The 21302-nt window shown below is 44.0% G+C and overlaps 1 protein-coding gene across 3 annotated transcripts in view; it reads right to left on the minus strand.

The window, feature by feature from the left end:
- PIR (pirin) overlaps positions 1-21302 on the minus strand; it is an 88741-nt gene that overhangs the window by 1733 nt on the left and 65706 nt on the right. For 2 of the 3 annotated variants that reach the window (XM_027054670.2, XM_015071429.3), the window contains exons 7-9: positions 17327-17371; positions 10322-10404; positions 3183-3249 (exon numbers count right to left, since the gene is read on the minus strand). In XM_027054670.2, the coding sequence (XP_026910471.1) occupies positions 3183-3249; positions 10322-10404; positions 17327-17371 (195 nt within the window). The remainder of the gene's footprint in view (positions 1-3182; positions 3250-10321; positions 10405-17326; positions 17372-21302) is intronic. The other variant, XM_053202105.1, reaches the window with a different exon arrangement.

A 21302-nucleotide genomic window follows, 5' to 3' on the forward strand; every position in this document is an offset into this window, starting at 1 on the left:
GACATGAAGGTACTGGAGACAACGGAGTGGCTTCCTGACAGAGGGACTTGATATATTGTCAGAAACATGGATCTGGGGCTCAGGAGAGAAATTTCATCTGGAAACAGACACTTGGCCTATATCGGATAGGAAAGAATGAGGGAGCCCTGATGTGCAAAATAAATAATCAGTCCAAGAGGGCACCCTGGAAAAGCCAACTTTTAAAAGACACACAGAAGAAAGGGAGATGGAACTCAGAAAATGAGAGCAGATCCTGGGCCAAGGACCAATTTCTCGCACAACATAATATCACGACAGTTTGGACTCGTGGAGCACCTCTCCTGTCTCCCAATTATTTTTCTCTAAAAATGGTGCACTTCTGGGCTTCCATTTTGACACTCCCCTGGGGTATTCTGCCGTGCTTCTCAATTCAGAATGTGCACATGAATCACCCGGGAATCTTATTAAAATGCATATTCTGATTCAGGAGGTCTAGAGTGGGGTCTGAGACTGCATTTCTTACTAACTTTCTAGTGATGCACATACTGTTGGTTCATGGACCACACTGGGAGAAACGCAGGAAGCAAGCTTGGAGCCCTCCAACACCGAGCTGAGGGAGCTTGTCTCCTCAAATCCTTAAGAAGGAGAAGAAAACTATAACCAGAGAGCAGGTTTTGTTTTTCTTTTCCTTTCGTTTTTTGCATACTGTATCACTAAGTTTCTTATTTTTTTAAGTCGAGGTATAATTGATATACCTTGTATTGGTCTCAAGACGGACAACGTAATGATTCGATATTTGCAGATATTGTGAAACGATCACAATAATCTAGTTAATATCCATCAGCACACACAGTTGCAGATTTCGTTTCTTGTGATGAGAACGTTTAAGGCCTGTTCCCTTAGCAACTTTCTAACATGCACTATAGTATGATTAATTGTAGCTGCCAGGCTGTACATTCCATCCCCCAGAAAGCATGCTTTTCAATTGATCAACTCTACAGGTTATAGACATGCAAATTATTTGATAGTTATCAATAATCTCATAAATACTCTTTCAAACTACAGTTTTCATCTTTTCTCTAGTTAAACCTTTACACTGCCTCCCGAGTAATAAAAATGGCGTGGGTTCAATCTCTCGTTATGTAGAACCTAGGTGTGGCGGACAGCACAAAACATGGGGTCAGAAGACCAGGGTTCGAATCCCAGCTCCACTACTAACCATCATTTCCCATCAGGGAAGCCACAGGGCAGAGCAACGGGCAACCCAACCTCCTAAGGTTGTCCTGAAGAGTAGGTGAATTTGCGGCAAGCACTTGGACCAATCCTAGTAAATGAGACATGCTACCCAAGTATCTGTTAGGTAAATAAATTAAGTATATTGATTTTGTTTCCCTCCCTTATAAAAAGGGCCAGGACTACATTGATGCTGAGGACATTTCCTATTCCAACATTCGACGACATTCCACGCTTAAAGGTCCTTAGCTAGTTCATTACACTGGTACACTTCCCAAACAGCCGGAAGATGGTTGTGGCTGTCTTTAAATGTGCACAGGTAAAAGAAAAACTTTCTGGGGTTTAAAGAGTTATAAAAAAGAACTAGCCAGCCAAACAAGATGCTTTGCCTCTCATTAACGGAGATGTCAAGGGCCATATCTATCTGGTCTGGTTACTCGGAGTTTGAACGTACGGGCACATGCAGTGTTCCTGAGATCCAAGCCTCTGAGACAGGCGTCGCCTAACACAAATGGAGGATGGCTCCGAGCAGTCCCAGCGCTTTGGTCTGTCACCGAGTTTGGTCAGACTCTGGGTTTTCCTCATTGGTGCAGAGGAGATCTTTAAACTCAAAAGCCTCAGATCCCACACATCCTTTGCGCACCTAAATTCTAGTTGCTGTTAATAAACATCGTGACTCCTCTCAATCTGTCTTCAGGCTTTCTCCAGAAGAACAAACTATTTCGGCCCTCTTCCAGCAAGATAAAAGGAAGCAAGAACCACGAGCCTTTGGAGTGGAAATTGAAGCATGCAAAATGGAGGTCAGATGCTACATGCTTAGTGGAGTACAATTTAATGTTTTTCCTGTAAGTCATTAATCGAACAAGAAAGAATATTAAAAAAAATTTTTTTATATTTTTAAGTAATCTCTACACCCAGTGTGGGGCTCGAATTCACAACCCTGAGATCAAGAGTCACACACTTGGCTGCCTGAGCCAGCCAGGCACTCCACAGAAGAATAGTTTGTAAACTATCAGTGTTCTTCAAATGTATGACCAGCTGGGTTGTTTTCTTTCCTGAAATCATGGTTTATGTGTGGGAATTCATGCAAGGCAATATAATGGGATTTTAATGCATGCTAAATTTAATAATATATATTTTATAGGCATTTATCTAAATAAGTTGGCAAAATGTTTTTTAAATTTTTTAATGTTTATTTATGAGAGAGGGAGAGAGAGAGACAGCATGAGTGGGGGAGGGGCACAGAGAGAGGGAGACACAGAATCTGAAGCAGGCTCCAGGCTCCAAGCTGTCAGCACAGAGCCTGACACAGGGCTTGAACCCATGACCTGAGACGAAGTCAGACGCTTAACTGACTGAGCCACCCAGGAGCCCCGGCAAAAACATTTTTTAATAAAAATGAACTAATAATATGTTGGCGTCTACATCCTTTCTCATTTAATAAAACAACAATATTATGAAGAAGTTAAGGCAAAGAAGTGAGGTGACTGGATACTTATTCCAGGATTTTCTGCCTCTGTTTTTTTTTTTTAATACTGATTCAAATAATTCACATACTTCCAAAGGAATATTTTTAAGTGGTCCCTATTTTTCACAAAAAATGCAATAGACTACAAACGGTATTGAAATCACTGTTGTTTTTAGTAAAGATAAAAATGATATTCAAGCAGCAGACCACAAAACATTTCTTTAAGTTCAAGTTCCCTATGACACAACGCAAAACACCGTTTTTGTTTTCCCCATAGTTCTAAGTTCAATGTCGTCCACATGATAGGTACTCAGGAAATGTCTCTTTACAAGAAACAGAGAATGAATGTAGAAATAAGTGCCATGTATGTATTTTCCTCCTACAAAATCTTTGCAGATAAAGAGACAAGAGGAAAATACAGCTACTCTTCCCAATACTATATTGGTACACTACTTTCAAAGGAGAAAATCACCCAGGAAAATTGCCATCATTTGGGGCTTACCATGCTGGACAACTGGTTCTCCTAATGGCTCCCCAGCAATTAGGATGAAATGGTTTCTCTCAGGATCCTCAAGTCAAGGAAGAAAACATCAAACAATAAACATGCATACTTTTGAATGTCAAATTAGAAACAATTTGAAGCCGACAGGCTGGCCAAATGGACAACGTTCCTAATTCCTCTTTTTTAAGTTTTATTTACTTAAGTAAGCTCTGCAGCCCTTGTGGGGCTCGAACTCAGAACCCTGAGATCAAGAGTCACATGCTCCTCCGACAGAGCTGGCCGGATGCCCTGGAAACACTTATTCCTTAAGATGATTGGTAGCAATCAGCACTCAAGACTAAGCCCAAACCACCAAAAGGTTAACCTTCTCAGATAAAGGAGAATGCAAATTAAGATTTTCTTCAACCGGGAACACCTTTAAGACAAACTATGTAATGTACTTATCTTATTACAGGGTTTATAACCTCCCATTAACAATTTTTAAAAGGGAGGATTATGCAAATCCAAAAGTAAGATTTTATTACTTTTGACATTTCTTCATGTAAAACGTGCCCCAGAAATGTTGCACTAAACAGAACCTTATAAAAACATCCAAGTGGCATCTGCTCAGGTAAATTTCTCTCCCAAAGAGTCCTGTTATATTAGAGGGGAGCCTGGGTGGCTCTGTCGGTTAAGTATCTGACTCTTGGTTTTGGTTCAGGTCATGATCTCACAGTTTCATGGGCTCGAGCCCTGCATCGGGCTCAGAGCCTGCTTGGGATTTTCTCTCTCTCTCTCTCTCTCTCTCTCTCTCTCTCTCTCTCTCTCTCTCTCCACCCTTCCTCAACTCACGCTGTCTCTGTCTCCCCCAAAATATAAATAAATAAACTTAAAAAAAGTTTTTCTTTAGAATTAAGATTAGGTTTTTTTCCCTGAAACTGAAAAAAGTAGTAATTATAATATCCAGTGTGAGTGTGGATGCAGGGGAAGATACACGTTTATATCTCTGGCAGATTTTTAATTGACACATCAATCCTTCCAGAGAACACTCTGAAAATATGACTCCAAGCCCCCAGTATCACTGATGTCCTCTGACCCAGTAATGCCAGAGAAACCAGCAGAAGACCCCTCCCCCACCACACTTGTGAGAAATAGTAACTGTTGTAAGCCATCAGGGTTTAGGGTGATTTGTTAACCACTAATAGACAACTGAACAGTATGTAATTCTTTTCAGGCACCTCTTAGGTTAATCTCATTTAGAATAAAATCATAAATAAAGCAATAATGATCAGGTACTTTAAAATAAAGCCTTCAAAAATGGTTTAAAACTTCACCTTACCCTAATAATATAGCATATTTCTAAATGTGTGATATAGTATACTACATATTACATTTATGTGCTTCTAATACAAAGCTCTTTTTAGAAAATTAATTTAATATTTTTTTAAGTTTTATTTTTTTTTTATTTTTGAGAGCGTGTGTGTGCGCAAGTGGGAGAGGGACAGAGTGAAAGAGAGAGGGAGAGAGAGAGAATCTCAAGCAGACTCTGCACTGTCAGTGTGAAACCCAATGTGGGGCTTGAACCCATGAACCTTGAGATCATGACCTGAGCCAAAATCAAGAGTCGGATGCTTAACCGACTGAGCCACCCAGGTGCCCCCGTAATACAAAGCTCTTTAATTGGAAATCATTGTAATGTTACTAGTACCAGAAAACTTATCACTGGATAAGTGATAAAATAAAAATAAATATTCAATAAAAATAATGAATTCTTTAAAACTTCCATGTAGTAAACACACACACACAAACTCCTATTATACAGGACTCACACTGGTTTCTCCTTCTGCCTCCAACTTTAAAATATTAAAAGGCAATTTGGGTACAATGATTTCTGCAGAAGTCTTAACTTACTCCCTACAGTCCCAGGACTGGTGTCATTTAGTACATCTACCCAGGGGATGCTTTGAGGTTATCAGGTCTATAAGTCAGAGCTGGAAGACAGAAGAGTGCTACTATAGAGGAATACAAGAAAATAGCTTAACGTCCATGATGGAAATGGAAAAAAAAAAAAAAACCAACTATGGAAAACAGGTACAGAAGCTTAGAACTTAGTCTAGGACCACTTACTGTAGAAGCCAACAGGCTCTAAAGACATCATCATACTTTACAGCTCAGGACAATAATACACACGCTGATGATCCAAGGAAAGGGTAGGGTTTCTATCTGAAGTGATTTCTTTTTCTTCAATATCTTGTTTAAATGACTAAAAATTCGGGGCGCCTGGGTGGCGCAGTTGGTTAAGTGTCCGACTTCAGCCAGGTCACGATCTCACGGTCCGTGAGTTCAAGCCCCGCGTCAGGCTCTGGGCTGATGGCTCAGAGCCTGGAGCCTGCTTCCGATTCTGTGTCTCCCTCTCTCTCTGCCCCTCCCCCGTTCATGCTCTGTCTCTCTCTGTCCCAAAAAAAATAAATAAACGTTGAAAAAAAAAATTTAAATGACTAAAAATTCAACTTAAAAAAATGCAGTTATCAACAAAGATTTATTTCCGAAGAGCTCTGGAGTGGTGAAACTTTAGTGTGAATCAACGGACATTTGAAGGAAAAGTTAGAAAAATAGTTCTGATCCTCCGGACTACACCATGTATAATTTAATCGGAAAGACGTCACTGCATAGTGTTTTGAAGTGCTTTTTCAGAGACACGCTTGAGTTTTAGGGTCAGGAGGCAGAGGGGAAAGGGTTGGGGGTTAGGGAAAGGGGGAGAGGAAAGGCCGACCTAGTGTGCCATGCATGCACCAACTCCTCAGAATGTTTCTTTCTCTTCCTTTTCTTTCTTTCTTTCTTTCTTTTCTTTCTTTCTTTCTTTTCCTTCTTAAGAATGTAAGTTTCTTAATTCAGACAATGCTTCTGTTGTGGATGGCAGAATATCCCACAGTTTACACATTTAGGATGGTGATAAAAGTTTAAAAATAAAAGTGTTGCTTCTTTTGATATTATTCAGATAAAATGATGACTTTCCATTTATAATTTGACAGTAAAATAAAAGGGCCCTGGCATTTGATCTGAAATGAAAAATGGTTTCACTGCAGGGTGTTGAGGAGTTCAGCACTTTGCTTTTCCATTTCAGAAACCTTAAGGATGGTCCAAGCTTTCTTTAATGCCTGTTCCACAAAATTAACCTCTCAGTAGCCCCTTCTCTATGCTAAACCAGATGTTTGATGTCCTTTTCTTGTTTCCTAAATGTATCTTTTTTTCTGTCCTTACCTAGCCCTCTTTCATGAAAGCTTATAATCTTTCTGGATATTCAGTAGAGTGCCAATGTGGTTACAAGCCCCTATCTTGAAAAGTCCTCGTCTACAGTAACCTTGTGTAGAGTGTCAAATGATGAAGATCATGCACAAGGAAGGAGAATGAACAGCTGCCTCAGACATGAGTCCCTGTGAGGACCTAAGTAAATGCCTTTTGGGGTTTGATGAAAAGACCCCATAGAAAGATGACAGAGGCCCACTTACGGCTTCATGTCTAATTACCCCAATGGAAGGTCATGATCTTTTAGGGCCCAGACCATGTCTTTTACTTTGGTGAATCTTCTCAGACTCCTTAGTTCAGAGTTAGACCCTTCTGGGTTTACTGAATAACTTACGTTTACAAATTGCTCGTTATCTCATAAATATTATCGCCAAGACATGCCTTGAGTTTCACTGATGCTGACAATAAACGATCAACACCCAGCTGAAGGCCCTATGATTCATTTAAGGTGCTGATAACTTCTACTAGTCTTGAGGATGTCCTCATAGTTGGATTGATTCTGAAGCTGGAGATGGCAGGAGGACTCTGAGGATGAATCTGAGAGCATGCTTTAGGTTTAAGGACACTTATTCTAGTGATACATTACCTGAAAACAACTACCAGAGAGAAACCGAGTTTTCGCATGACTTAACTGCATGCAGTCATTCTTACTGGATTTCACTGTCTACGCTTCTTAGGCCAATTGAAAGATAAAACAATGAACTATTGTCAGTTTTTACAAATTAATGGTCATGAATTATTACACATAAGTAAGCAAAAAAGTTGTCTCTGGTTTTCATAGGGTGTTTTATTTCTTTCAGTCTTTAGTTTAACCAAATGTCGATCTGTATTTTTAGCAAGGTCCCCATTAATGGTGCCAGTTAAAGAGTACCATGACTCTCAAGTACTGTTTTGAGGGCAGCTAATGAAGAATTAATTGTCTACCTTGACAAACTACAAGTGAATTTGCTAATCCATGAGGCTAAGGGTTTCCTCAGCAGGACATCAATATAAACATACATCTAAAGGTGACATCGAGCCTTTCCTATCAAACCTATGTGCTCCTGATCAGGGAGCCGTGCTGGTGACAAGAGCACCAACTATGGGCCAGAGCAGCACAAGGACCCTTAGCCCCTGAAACAGAGTCTGTTCTAGGGTGACCAGAACTGTCCAGGATTAAATACCCAGAGAAGCATGGAGCTGATCCTAATCTCTAAGAACTCTGAAAAAGCTAAGACTATTTTGAAGCCATTGTTGGGAGTCTGGGCTTCCTCCAAGAAGTCAGAGGGTCTGGCCTAAAGACTCTTAAATCTAGCATAAACCAAGCCCCATGTAGTTGCCATCTGCCACAGAAGACTTCAGAGTAAGGGTCACAGAAGACAATCCACCCTTGGAAAGAAGACAGGGGTCCCTGAAGCCTAAAATGTGCTGACGTAAGACAAGTCAAATGCTAAGATGGAGCAGGAAACCTGGGGACAGAAATGACGTGAATGACATCAACCCTTGCGGGCCCTCCTCTCCCACCCCAGAGGGTTGGTTACTCTAGAGGAAACCACCCATATGTGGTTAACCGGGAAGACAGGCATGATTGCGGAAGACTCAGAAGTAAGGAGTAGCGAAAGTCCTAGGAGCCAGGGAGTATACCAAATCCTTCTTCTTATTCTTTATGTTTATTATTTTGGGTTGGGGGGGCAGAGAGAGGGGGACAGAGGATCTGAAGTGGGCTCTGCACTGACAGCAGAGAGCCCGATGTGGGCCTCGAACTCACAAACTGTGAGATCGTGATCTGAGCCGAAGTCGGACGCTCAACCTACTGAGCTATCCAAGTGGCCCCCAAATCCTTATTCTTGACCGCAACTCAGTGCAAATGGGATTAAGGGGAACATTAGGAAGTCATATCTTCCTTCTCTAATCCTCAGGCTTTAGTTCCACGTGAAGATAACCCTTGCCTGGGGCCTGGAGTGAATCAGAACACTTAAGAGGCTTTTTCTAGCTGTAGAAACTGCTATGTGCCCTGAATCTTACGACCTAAAGTATAAATCCTCATTAGGTAACATGTATCTGACATGACTATCTGTTAAATTAGGTGTTTAGATCAGTGAACCTTCTGGCTACCATTATTGGGCACCCATTACATACTAGACCAGGGGTTAGCACACTGTTCCTTGTAAAGAGCCAGAGAATAAGTATTCTAGGCTTTGTGGGTCATCTAGTCTCTGCTGCAAGCACTCAACTGTACCGTTGTGGTGTGAAAGCATCCACAAACAGAAAGGAATGGGCGTGGCTGTGATCCGACAAAACTTTATTTACAAAACCAGGTTTGAATTTGACCTACTGGACATAATTTACCAATCCCTGTGCTAGACCTGGAGTGGACTCTTGACATACGTAATCTCACATATTCTTTCTAGCAACTCTATGCAGGGGGCATCATTATTTCGATTTTGTAGGCAACGAAACTGAATCTCAGAGAGGTTGAAAAACATCTCCAAAGTCACACAGCTAACAAATGGCAAGACCAAGATTCACACCTTCACGATCTCCTTTCCATTGTAATCTAAGGGGGACTAACTATTTCTTCGTGGATAGAAGCATCACACACCCATTGAAATACTAATTTTTAACAATAATTTTCTCATAGAAATCTTTCTAATGCCTGGATGGCTCTGGCTATGTTCATACCCAGCAATAATTACAGAAGCCTACACAACAGAGTGGTGTCCCTGGAGCCACTGAACTGATGCTTTAGCCAACTCTTTGTTATCCCAGGCTGCCCCCTCTTCCCCGCCCCCCCCCCCGGCCCGCCGCCTTTCTGGCTCCCCTCAGCAACTCTTTCTGGTGGTTCATTCCAGTTTCCAAATCCTTGTCATCTGCAATGTGCCCTCTGCTAGATTATAGGAAGAATCGAGGTGTCAAGTTAAACCCAATAATGTGACAAACAAATCCACGACCAGTTGGCTCCGGTCTCTGTGCAGCTTCTGGGCCTCCTTCCTGCACTGGCCCGAAACCATTTCTGTGGGTCCAAAGTGGCAGTTTCAAACAGTTCAACCTAATAATCGAGGTGCATGGACCCCGATATGCGCATTTTCTCTGGTGCTCATGAGGTTTCCCTTCTATTTACTCCATAGGTGAGCTGCCACAAAAGCGGGAGAAGATGCCGTAATTCTTCAAATCCACTGCATTCCACAACACCGGGATCAGAGCGGCCCGAGGCAGGCAGATCGCCTCTCTGCCAGTCACCTGCACACCGAAGTCGTTTCCACCCCTACTTTTCAAAATTCATCTTGTCAGGAGCTTTTGCACAACCGTCTCTTCAATCCTCTTGATTAGAATGACACAAAGCCATCAGACTGGCTTAGTAGGCTCACAAGAGAGTGAGATAATCACTTAAGGGAATGAAATAGAAATATCAGAAACTCTACCTAAGAAGCAGGGGTTCAACACCAAAGGACTATGAAACGCATCATATGCTCCTCTCAGTTCGACTTGCAAAGGGCTCGTTGTGAGCATGGAGATCTGTATTTATACTCCTAGATGGTTGATCCATTTTCACTGACGGCACAGATAAATCAATTGTATAAAGAAAGAAAATTAAGAGACAAAGAAGCACATGTTGCCTCCAGATTCAAATTTCTAGGGGTAAACAATAGAGACTTCAGGCGATTCCTGACGATGAGGGATCGGCATTGATAAAACCTTAAAATAAACCAATAGAAATAATAGATGTTAATGAAAGGTGTTGACAAATTTGTGGCATAGTTTCTTTGCCTAAGGAAGACAGAACATTTTCCAGCCACACAGAAGAGGTAGTAGGCATTTACCTGTAAACTGGTAGAAAGTGCAATTTAAGAAAACAAAAGATTTTTAATACTTACCCTGTTCTGCACCTGGACACTGTCACCCTCCCCCAGCACTGCCGTGTGATGAGGTTCTATTTTTTGTTGTGCATCATCAGGCCCTACAAAAGAGATGAGCCACAAAACTGAATGTTCTTTATAGGACGTTTATCATATGGTTACAAATTTGGTTAACTAGATAGCGCCATAATTTTTGTTTCAACCTCAGAAATAAGAGACTTAGGAATCTTGGGATGGTATGGTTTCAAATGTCATTAGGGAAACACACGTATAACTGCACCATAAACTTCTCCTTTTAACATTTTAATGACTTCACTGAATTAAAAAACAACAACACTGTTCAGAGGTGGGGACTTGGCATATGACAAAGGGTTCATGGCACGAAAAAGATGAAGGACCTCCGTCCCCGAAGCGGTGGCATGCCGGTCAACGTTTAAAAGTGGCTTTGGGAGAGAAGTGGGAGAATGAGGCCAATTTTCGGTGTGTGCTCATTTCCGTGGTGGAAATGCTCCCACTGCGGCCAATTTCAAGCTACCGACTTGAGGCCAGGGAAGAGGTGCGCAATCGGCTCCCGCGAGCCGGCAACAGCCGGCCCCAGTGCACCCCTAAAGGTTCCTTCTGTACTGAAAATTCAGGTCAACAGAAGTAAACAATAGAACTCCACTGACTTTCTACTCATGCACGGGTCTGGCAATGAAACAGAGGTCTGGCAGTCTAAGAATAATCTCATTTAGATCTCAGTAATATCTTTAACTGTGATATGGAGAAGCATTTTATTAAGTGTGCTTTATGGAGATTCCCTGGGAGCAACGGATCGTGTCTTTTATCTTCGACTCATTCATACACAACACCCATGTACATTATCCACACGGTCTACTCCTGGCCCCTCATTTTGTCATGCAGATGTTCCATCATACATAAGCCAAAACAACTTATAAAGCCCCTTCACTGCCTTTACGGAGGGAGCTGGCAAAAGGCAGTTCTCAAATAAGGCTGAATTGAGATCCTCTGTACCTCCAAGCAGGAGAGCTTGCTTGACTGTCGTGTTCACCAGTCTGGGAGCAAATCTGGATTTAGATATCAGGGGTTCATGTTTTTCTAACAGCGTCAATCCTAACTTTACGCGGAGCCCGATTTCTGCCCACACTCTTTGCTGTTCTAGGAGAGGAACCACAAGGCTGATTCTGAAGAGGCCATATGATTGATATGTCTCAGCCTAGGCAGACAGTTTTTATAGACACTAGGGTCAGGTTTCCAGGTCTGTCATTGTAAGTGTAACTTGCTTCTGTATTATTTTATGAAATGGTGTTTTTAATGTTTGTTTTTGAGAGAGAGAGAGAGAGAGAGAGAGAGAGAGAGAGGGAGAGAAACATAAGCATGCGCACATGAGCACGGGAGGGGCAGAAAGAGAGAATCCCAGGCCAACTCAGAGCTTGATCTCAGGAACTGAATCATGAGATCATGACCTGAGCCAAAATCAAGAGCTGGATGTTTCACCGACTGAGCCACCCAGGTGCCCGTTTTACGAAATGTTTAAAACAGGATCCCCGAAAACAAAGACTGCTTCTATATTCATATCATTTCTATGTCATTTCACCCACCTGGTTATCTCCTGAACCTAAAATAAGTCTCAAAGAAAAGAAACTTTATTGTTTCTGCCTACTTTCAATTATAAACGGAGCCAAATCAGATAATAAATAGTTTCCATTGAGAAGCTTCGCCAAGAATGTTAAATCTAATAGCGCAGTTAAGGAAGATTTAACTGAAAACAATTGAATTGCAAATATTTTTGTTTGCCTAAACAGTCCTCAAAGGGCAAAATACTTTAAAACATATTTTCAAGTTAGTGCTGCAGCTTCAGTGTGTGAGTGATCGCGGGGCAACTCTCCCCCATATGCCAGATTGCCTTTCTCTTCTCTTTATAAGAACTGCTGCCACAGGGCTAGCCATTTCAGACATTCTGGCACTTCCAGTAGAGTCTGATATCATCGATTTTATAGGTACAAAGCTCTCTTATCTGATGCAATCAGGGCCATTAACTGAAAAAGACAATCAACTGCCTCCAACATTTTAAATTAAATTTTTAAAATGTTTATTTATTTTGAGAGAGAGAGAGAGAGAGAGAGAGAGAGAGAGAGAAAGTGTGTGCAGGGGAGGAGCAGGGAGAGAGAGAGAAGCCCAAGGAGGTTCTACACTGTCAGTGTACAGCCTGACACGGGGCTTGATCCCACGATGCAGGGCTCGATCCCATGAACCATGAGACCACGACCTGAGCCGAAATCTAGAGTCAGACGCTTAACCGACTGAGCCACCCAGGTGCCCCTCCACATTTTAAATTAAAGTGTAAACATGAATACATTGGCCAATATTTAGAAATACAGTGAAAGTTAGTTCGCTGATTAGATTGAAGCACTGTCTTTCTAAAGCAGAACCATAATGACTATAACCACTGAAATCCTTCTAGATGATTTGTTTCCCCCAATCTTTTTCGGTCATTTTCCCCATACGTTAGCAATTCACTTTTACAAAGCATTTGACTTCGTGGTTCTAGAAATACCAACTTTTTTAATGCTTACTTCATTAATTTACATGTGGTTTCACTGAACCACATAATTGCAATTATTACTGCAACTGGCCTAACAGATCTGAGAACAAGCACAGCTGCCTTGAAGTGCACTTGAATTTGGCCTGAAGGAGTAGCGATGGGCTGGCAGACCAGGGTTGCTGATCACCCTGGGTGTCCAAGAACCTCACGCCACATGTTTCTGTGAAATGAGCACATTGCTTAGTCCGGTTCATTCTAGGTAAGTGTAGGTCAATTCGGAGGGCTTCTGGTGTTTCTGCACCTCTATTGAGATCCGGGGGCTGTGTCAAACTTAATACGCCCCAGAACCAGAAGCAAAGGGCTGAGCACATACTAAGCATGAATAATTACTTATTTAAATAAGTCTGAAACATCTCACTACCCGCATGAGCCAGTTAGGTGTCATTTCAATAACCACAAATATTTTTAGATTTCTAAATATATTAAGTTTATTTTTGAGTGAGAGTGAGAGAGAGAGAGAGAGAGAGAGAGAGAGAGACAGAGTGTGAGTGGGGGAGGGACAGAGAGAGAGGGAGACACAGAATCCGAAGCAGGCTCCATGCTCCAAGCTGTCAGCACAGAGCCCAATGTGGGGCTCGAACCCACAAACCATGAGATCCTGACCTGAGCTCAAGTCGGACACTTAACCAACTGAGCCACTCAGGCACTCCTCTAAATCTATTTTCTAGGCCCAAACAGTATACCTGATACTGGCCCCTTTAGGAGGCTGACATCCAAGCCATAGGGATATAGGATATGAGTTGCTCTCCCCTTTGATATCTGTGTCAATGTGTAATGTCATTCTCATCTCGGCTGCAGGCAAGGGACTCAGTGTTAGTATCCTGGGGATTTATTGGCTTTCTGCCTATGTGGTTTTTAGTTTCTGAGTTTTAAAAATCATATACTGCACATATTTCAGCTGAGGGCTGGGCAAAGGACCTGTTAACTCTGTAAAAGATTGTCGTCGGAGATCTCCGGCCATCTCTAACGTTAAAGCCTCCACCTGTCCTTTTTCACAATCTACCAGTGTCCGTCTTTTAAGAACTTCCTGCATCAATTAATATTCTTTGAGTCCTCCTACATCTCCATTTTATGGAATCTCTCCAGATTACTTTCTCAACCCAAACTGCAGTCTATTTATTCCAGCCCCATGCACATTTATAACATCGATTCCAACAGAACGGAGGTACAGGACATTTTGGAAAAGACAATTACTTGCTTATCAGTTCCTGCCATCTGTGGCCGGCTGGTGCCATCCTGGCTTTAAACGCAAGATTAAACTGAGGCAGTTAAATCAGAAAGTGTTTTCTAGATTCTCTCTTACAGATTTTATACGTCAGTACATACTTAATAACCATCTCTGCTTTGTCTTTTTTCCTTTGATGATTTGTTCTTGCCCTTTTGTTTTTTTCATGAACATCTCTATTAGGGGGGTGGGTAGGAGGAAAAGAAGGAGATAAAATTCAATTGAGGTCATTTGGCCAGTCACTCATTGGCTACAGCCGAGTCCCAAGAGGCCAGTTATGCGAGCTGGATTCTCTCCACGGTCCAGTTTACCCTGGACAGATGCAAGTTCGTTCCAACGCTACAGACCGTGACCCCATTTCCTGCCAGATGTTTTGCACTTGTGGCCCATGGTCATGAGAGGTGACCAGGCCAGTAAATAGAAACGACTCCGGAAACTCCTGCCTCACCTCAAGAAAAACAAGTGGATGTACCGGTCATTCTTATCCCTCCAATTGCTGTGCTTTTCACTTGTTTAATTCTTGGACTGAAGGTCTGTCAGGAAACAAGGCTGAAACTACTGACTAAAACAGGTTTTGAATGCCAGAGGGGAGGAAGCAGTGGGGGGGGGGGGGGGAGATGGGCAAAATGAGTGAAGGGGAGGGGGAGGTACAGGCTTCCAGTTATGGAATGAATCAGTCACAAGGATGGAAGGCACGGCACAGGGAATACAGTCAGTGGTGGCACAATGGTGACAGACGGCAGGTACAGGTGTGGCGAGCACAGTATCACCTGCAGACCAGGCGAATCACTGCTATCCACCTGAAACTAACGTAACATTGTGTGCCAACCATACCTCAATTTAATGAAAACAGGTTTCGAAGATGATTTGTTCATTTTTCTCCGTTTCATCCTCCACACCACCATTTAAACCAAAATAAAATATGACCTGTTGTAGAGTCCAGAAGCTAAGAAAGGTTTTTACATTCTTAAATGGTTGAAAAATATCAAAACAAAGGCATTGCATGACCCGTGAAAAATCTATGAACTTCACATTTCCATGGCCATCGAGTTTTATTAGAATAGCCACCCCAACTGCTCACATATCACTGTGGCCACTTTTGTGCTACAAGGGCAAGAATGAGTCGTTGCAAGTAAAACTGTATGGTCCACGAAGACAATAATATTTATTATCTGGCCCTTTGTAACAAGTTTGCTGCCCCTGCCCTTTCTCCTTCTACACAGGCATTTCTGGTATCTTATCACTTCAGAATTCACATGCTTTATTACTTTCCATTTGTGCAGATTATTTTGTTGCTCTTGAAACCACAAGTCAATGGCGCTACCTCCATAAAAATGGTTTTTACTCTCCATTTGTATAAAGTTCTTTGTGACACTCAAGATTTTCAAAAGATCATAAGACAAATGATGCTTCATCTCTTCCAGATGGTGAACATAGTTTACGTGTGATCCTTGTGATACCACTACATTTTTTCCATCCTTTTTCAGATGCTAAAATAAATGAATTTTGCTTCTGGCCCATCACTGAAATGCTATTCAGTGAAAGAGGAACTAAGGCCATTTTTACTGTTATAAAATCAAAATACATGGTTCGTGTTACCACTATTTTCCAGAAAAATAATTTGAGGCGACTGAAGCCCCCTTTTGGAGATTATAAAGAATGGTTTAAGTGGTTCTGGGTATCACCTTCAAGTCTAGAGCAGATGTCATCAATAAAGCAGCTGTCTGGGGCTGGCAGTGTATCACCCACGGAGATGGCCACGTCAGGGTCACAGGAAGACCACTGACGGCTGAGGCCGCTTAGCCTGCGGGAGATGGGGTGGAGGGCACCCAAGCCCAGGAGGTCTCCGAAATGACAGTGTTGGCCTGCCCCACCCCCACCCCACCACCCATCGCTGTCACGAGGGGCACGGAAGAGCCGAGAGGAGGCTGGTTCTCTTACTTTACATTGTCCCAGAAGCACAGCCCGAGATGTTGAAGTACGAGTTTATCTGGCAGGTGGACACAGGAAACAACAGGCAAGGAACCGAGTCAGGTAAGGGAGACAGGACAGACCAGAGTGTCATCAGGCATGTGCCCACCGTGGGCGGCTTGGACAGAATCCCACCGGGTACCGCTAGGAAAAGGCCTCACACGCAGGCGTCACTTAGCCCACCGGAGGGGTGACGTGGCCTCTGGGAATGTCCAGTCGCCAGCATTCTCACCCTGCCCTGACCGGGGCGGAGCAGCGTTCCCCGGTTCAGAGAAAGCCTCGGGCCGTGACACGCAGACGCCACTGGCAGGGTGGAAGGCGGTCGGCGGGCCTGCGGAGCTAAGGCGTCCAAGGCGTGGGCAGGGCACACTCAGAATCCGCCCCAGCACTCGTCCGGCAGTGCCACAGAGAGACCGGCCCGACGCCCGTGCCGCTTCCAGGAGGACAGGCAGGGCGGCAGTGGACGCGGCCGGAGCCCGCCCGCTCTGCGGGCTCCACTCCACCACCCGGCCGGCTCCTTGCTGTGGGCCTGGCTATGGAGCGCAGGCTGGAAAAGACGGGGCGGACGGGGCGGACGGCGCGGTTGCCGTGTTGTCGTCGTACAGAGGTGACGCAGTACGTCACGGCAACGGGAGCGGGCAGTCCTCGGTTCTGGTCCCAGGCCTACCGAGGCACAATCCTGGCAAGTTAACTAACTTTCTTTAGACTTTACTTTCCTCATGCGTAAAATGACGGTTGGGTCTTGAACACCCCTCCCGGAACCCACTCAACAAGAGACGCTTATACAAGCCTTAAAATAAGGGAAAACCAACTTTGAGATTTCTCAGAGGCGCCTGGGACGGCAAATGCCCCTCCTTCCAGCTCCCAGGAGACAGATCCCTGTTCCCCTGCGTCCGTTAGAGCTACGTCCCTTTATCAGCATGGAGGTCGCCAACCTCTCCCCAAGATGTCAACCCACAGGAGCGTGCCCAGATCTTACATCTGCACAGAGGCCACAGTAAAATGGCTGCTGTCGTGACCGGTGTTCATATTCTCCTCCCTCACTGAGCATGCTGGAAGCTGAGAGGTGCCCTGTCCTGGGTGTACCAGGATGTATGAGGATGGAGAGAGACAGAAGGCGGCAGAGTATGTGACTGCATGAAAGGTTTCATCTTGCTTTTCCTCCCCCTCAGTCATTTAAATGATAGTGTAATTGAACCCAAAGCAAACAGTCATCACTTACCAATATACACATTTCCAGATATGGTATAAATGAAGCTTGTCCACCCTGAAAAAGGACCAGCAACGTTAAAAGGTTAGTGTCCATAACGCCAAAAGGAACAAAAATGTAATAATATGTTTAACAAATATCTCTGAAATATAAATGCTATACATAAATTTATATAACAGATACACAAGATGAGACAAAATCCTCTATTTTCTCTTAGATACATATTTAAACGTTTAACTTCCGTGAGCCGTTTAAAACACACGCTGTCACTTCCACACGCACACACGTATGGACACATGTACACATTCCCCTAACCCTAAATGACTTGGTCCCAAATGCCCTAGAGCCATTTGGCTCTAGTTGCCACTGAGCTCACTCCTTTTCATCTCTCCTAAAATAGAGCACCAATTCCAGGGACGTGGAGCACGCATCATCTTTGGGGGTATGAATGGGGTTCAGCTGGTCTGTGCGCTCCCCGGAGTTGCGTACACAATTTTCCAAGTGCGTACACTTCTCTGTGAAGATATGAGTACACAGCGTTCACCAGGTTCCTACTGTGATGCACGGGCCCAAGAGCTCAGGACCACAGACAACCTGCCACTTGCTCTCCCGGTGACTTCCATGGGTGTCTGTACCCACAGCCCAGAAGGGACGCCGCGGGGCCACTGGGAGACCTGAATTCAGAAACAGCCAGCTCAAAACAGAACAGGGACATCACTTGTGTGCCTTAGGTGGAAAAGGAGAAGATGTAGGAAGGGAACACATGGTAGAGTTCGAGGTAGAAGGGCAGGGTCCACCCTGGGGTGTCTTTGAGAGTCAATGTGACACAGTGAACCCAACAAGGGCAGGTGTGGAGGATCACAGGGGACAAAAATGCACTCTGGGGATGCAGCTGGGATTCCAGGTGGGCTGAAACACACACGAAAGGCACAAGAGAAAAGATGTAACTGACAACCATCAACATCAACGGGGTCTGGGGAAGAAAATCCGAAGGCTGGCAGAACAAACCAAGACACTTGGGTGGGTGCCAGAGGATATTTCGTCACGCTCCCATAACCCAACTGCTCCTCTCGGAGGTTTTACCAGACCAAGTTTAAGGCCTCTGGAAGTAATTCTGCTTGCTGACAGCTCGCTCATATTCGTCCTCCCTTGGTGCCCCACAGGCTCGCTCTGCCATCAGCTGGTGAACATCACTCCCTCCCCTGCATGCCCTGTGGGCGGAGACTGGGAGGAAGAAGGCCCAGCCGGGCTGCACAAGTTGTGCAATTTTGGGGAGGGAGGTTTGGGATGCTGAAAACAGGCCAGCAATCCACAGCCCAATTCCACGTGTCTTATCCGGGCGGACCGGCTCTGCTTGCTCACAGATGCTCAGCCTCCCTGGTCCTAGTTGGCCTGACTTGTAATGAGACTCTGTAACAAAACCCCTTTCTTCGCTGCTGTAAGACAAAACATCGCCATTGAACGCTGTCTAAATTGATTTTTCAAAGTGCCAATGTCTTCACTGTGTTTTTCTGATTATAAAAAGCTAATACACATAAATTGAAGACATATTATGAGACTGTGGAAGTGTGTAACCCCTAAACTAAAAATCTTTCTGCAGTCTTCATTCTTGGCCTGACATAAATATTGCCAGCAATTTGCTATTTATGCTTTCGGTTTCTTTTTTGTTTTGTGCACTATATATCATTGGCTAAAAAACCAGAACAGACTCAATGTTCTATTCCATGTCAAAACAGAGAAGTAACTCATCCTCGGGAAAGCCTGCAGAGTGGTCCATTGTGAGGACACGTCACGATTTACGTAACCAATCCCTTCTTCATTCTTGAAAGGTACTAAAAAATTAACGGCTTGTGAGTTTGACAAAACCTCAAAGCTCTCGATTGCTCAACCGGGTTTTTATTCAGGACAATTTCGCTTGTTCTAATCTCATCTCTCCTCCACCCTCTTTGGTTCATTCCTGCTCACCCTGCAAACAGAAAACTAGTCCACACATACTTGCCATGCCTTGTTTTCTTTTCTGTTTTATCTTTGTACAGGATCCAGAATGACCAAACCTGTGCTCAAAGATGGCCAAGCCAACGTATTAAGTGCCCCTTGTAAAAATCTTCTATTAGCAGGTTCTATTAGTGAGCCCATCCTCACCAGTAATAATAAAATTCATGTTTCTGGTTGGAAAGCACAAAGCATTGTAGGGAATGGACTAAAAATGGGAAAATTGCCTTTTCCCCCCTTCTTTTTAACACATCGTCCAAATGCACTTGCTCTGTTAAAACTGAGACTTCCAGCTACCTCCATTTTGACCTCAGACTTTGTAATTGATTAAGTTCTTCTTTTCAGCTAGTCTCTTGGCTCAGGTGGAAGATGCTGAGGGCGGAGCGCCCCCCGATGGGCCCTAAAACCAGCGCCTCCAGCAGTAAGGTCCGCTCTGAGCCAGCAAGACCCTACCCGTGATTGATCCCAAGACCCTGACTGATTTGGCCTTCACAGCCCACCTGCACGGATCCACCCGCCTTTGCCCTACATTCTCCTTCTGTAAACCCGGATGCATTTTCAGTACTTTGGAGACAAGTCTTTGAGATGCTGGTCTGCTGCACTCCCAGCGGTGGTCTCACTGAAACAAACTGCATTCTTGTTTCACCACTACTTGTTTTTCTACCTTTGGATTTTGTCAGCGACGAGTGGCCAAACCCGGTGCTCCTTGCGCACCAGCTACACACCTTGTTTAATTTCCACCATTAACAAGAAAACCACAGACCCAAGATGGAGTCACTAATGCTAGGCCAAGTCCCCAAACAGGGGCTTGATACCCAACTGAATTGTAGTTTCAACCTCCTCCAGAAACACAGTCTTAACTGGATCAGTCAGAACTTTTCCAGTCAGCACCACTGAGGTCATCCCCACAGGGGTCCCCTCCATCCCCCAAAGGAAGAGGAGATGATCTGCATGATAAGACCCCTTGCTCTTCCCATCCCCCCCCCCTTCCCTGGGAAGGTGACCTTGTCTGGAACCATCTTTTTCTTTTGCCAGTAACTTTCTTGCCCCCTCCTCCTTCCTACAAGAAGCTTCCATTTTGTACCATTCATAAATCATTTAATAAAGCCGATTCAAACTTCAAATTTAGCCAGTTGAATTGTTTTTAACAGCATTAAGCATTGCTTCTTAAAACTACAGTAAAACAAGAGCCGAGTGGTGTGAACGTTTTCTATATGTTTAAGAACTGCTACATTTTATTAGGATTTCTTCTCTGCGAAGAGCAGGATTGCATCAGCAAAGAGCTCTTCACGGAGATTTGCAGATCCTTCCTCCTCCTGCCCTCCTCTCCCACCCCTCCTCCCGCTCTTGTGTCCTGCAGTAATGGATACCATCCCCCCATTTTTACTGCTCCAAGGTCACAGGCCCTATGGTTGCCCTTTTTCCACAACCGAGGTCTCCAAGCTACTGGCTCTTTGCAGCTGGGAAGCTCTTCCCGTCCCTCAGGCAATGACAAAATAAGTTGGGATGGAGGTCACGTTTTACCTCTGGCCCTGCGGGATGGTTTAATCAGCAACACATTTAAGTCAGACCTCCTTCAGTCAAACATCAAAAATGTAAGACTTTTAAATATGTAAATCACTTTCTGTGGCTTCTGCTCTCATTTTCAGGGAGGCTCCCAATTCTTATAAATGTCCCTAGTGAGAGCTTTTCTTGGCCTCCATTCCTTGCCTTAACCCAGCTCATTTTCCTCCTGCTATGTCTGTAGAGTTCACCCTAACGATGAACTTCACAACTACTCCTTATCTATGTATGTGTAGAGAAAGTCGAAAAAGAGAAACTGCTGACAGAGCAAGTCTTTGACAAAAGTCAACGCCGGGAGGGAAGGAGAGAGGGAATAGGGCTAAGGAAAGAATGAGCCTCTCCCCAAACTCTGGGTCACACCGGTTGCCAGATCCCAAAGCAACACTGGCTCTAAAAGGCTCCTGTAGAGAGCAAGACAGAGTCACTCCTGTCC

Source organism: Acinonyx jubatus, chromosome X, assembly GCF_027475565.1.
Source record: "Acinonyx jubatus isolate Ajub_Pintada_27869175 chromosome X, VMU_Ajub_asm_v1.0, whole genome shotgun sequence".
NCBI classification, from domain to species: Eukaryota; Metazoa; Chordata; class Mammalia; order Carnivora; family Felidae; genus Acinonyx; species Acinonyx jubatus.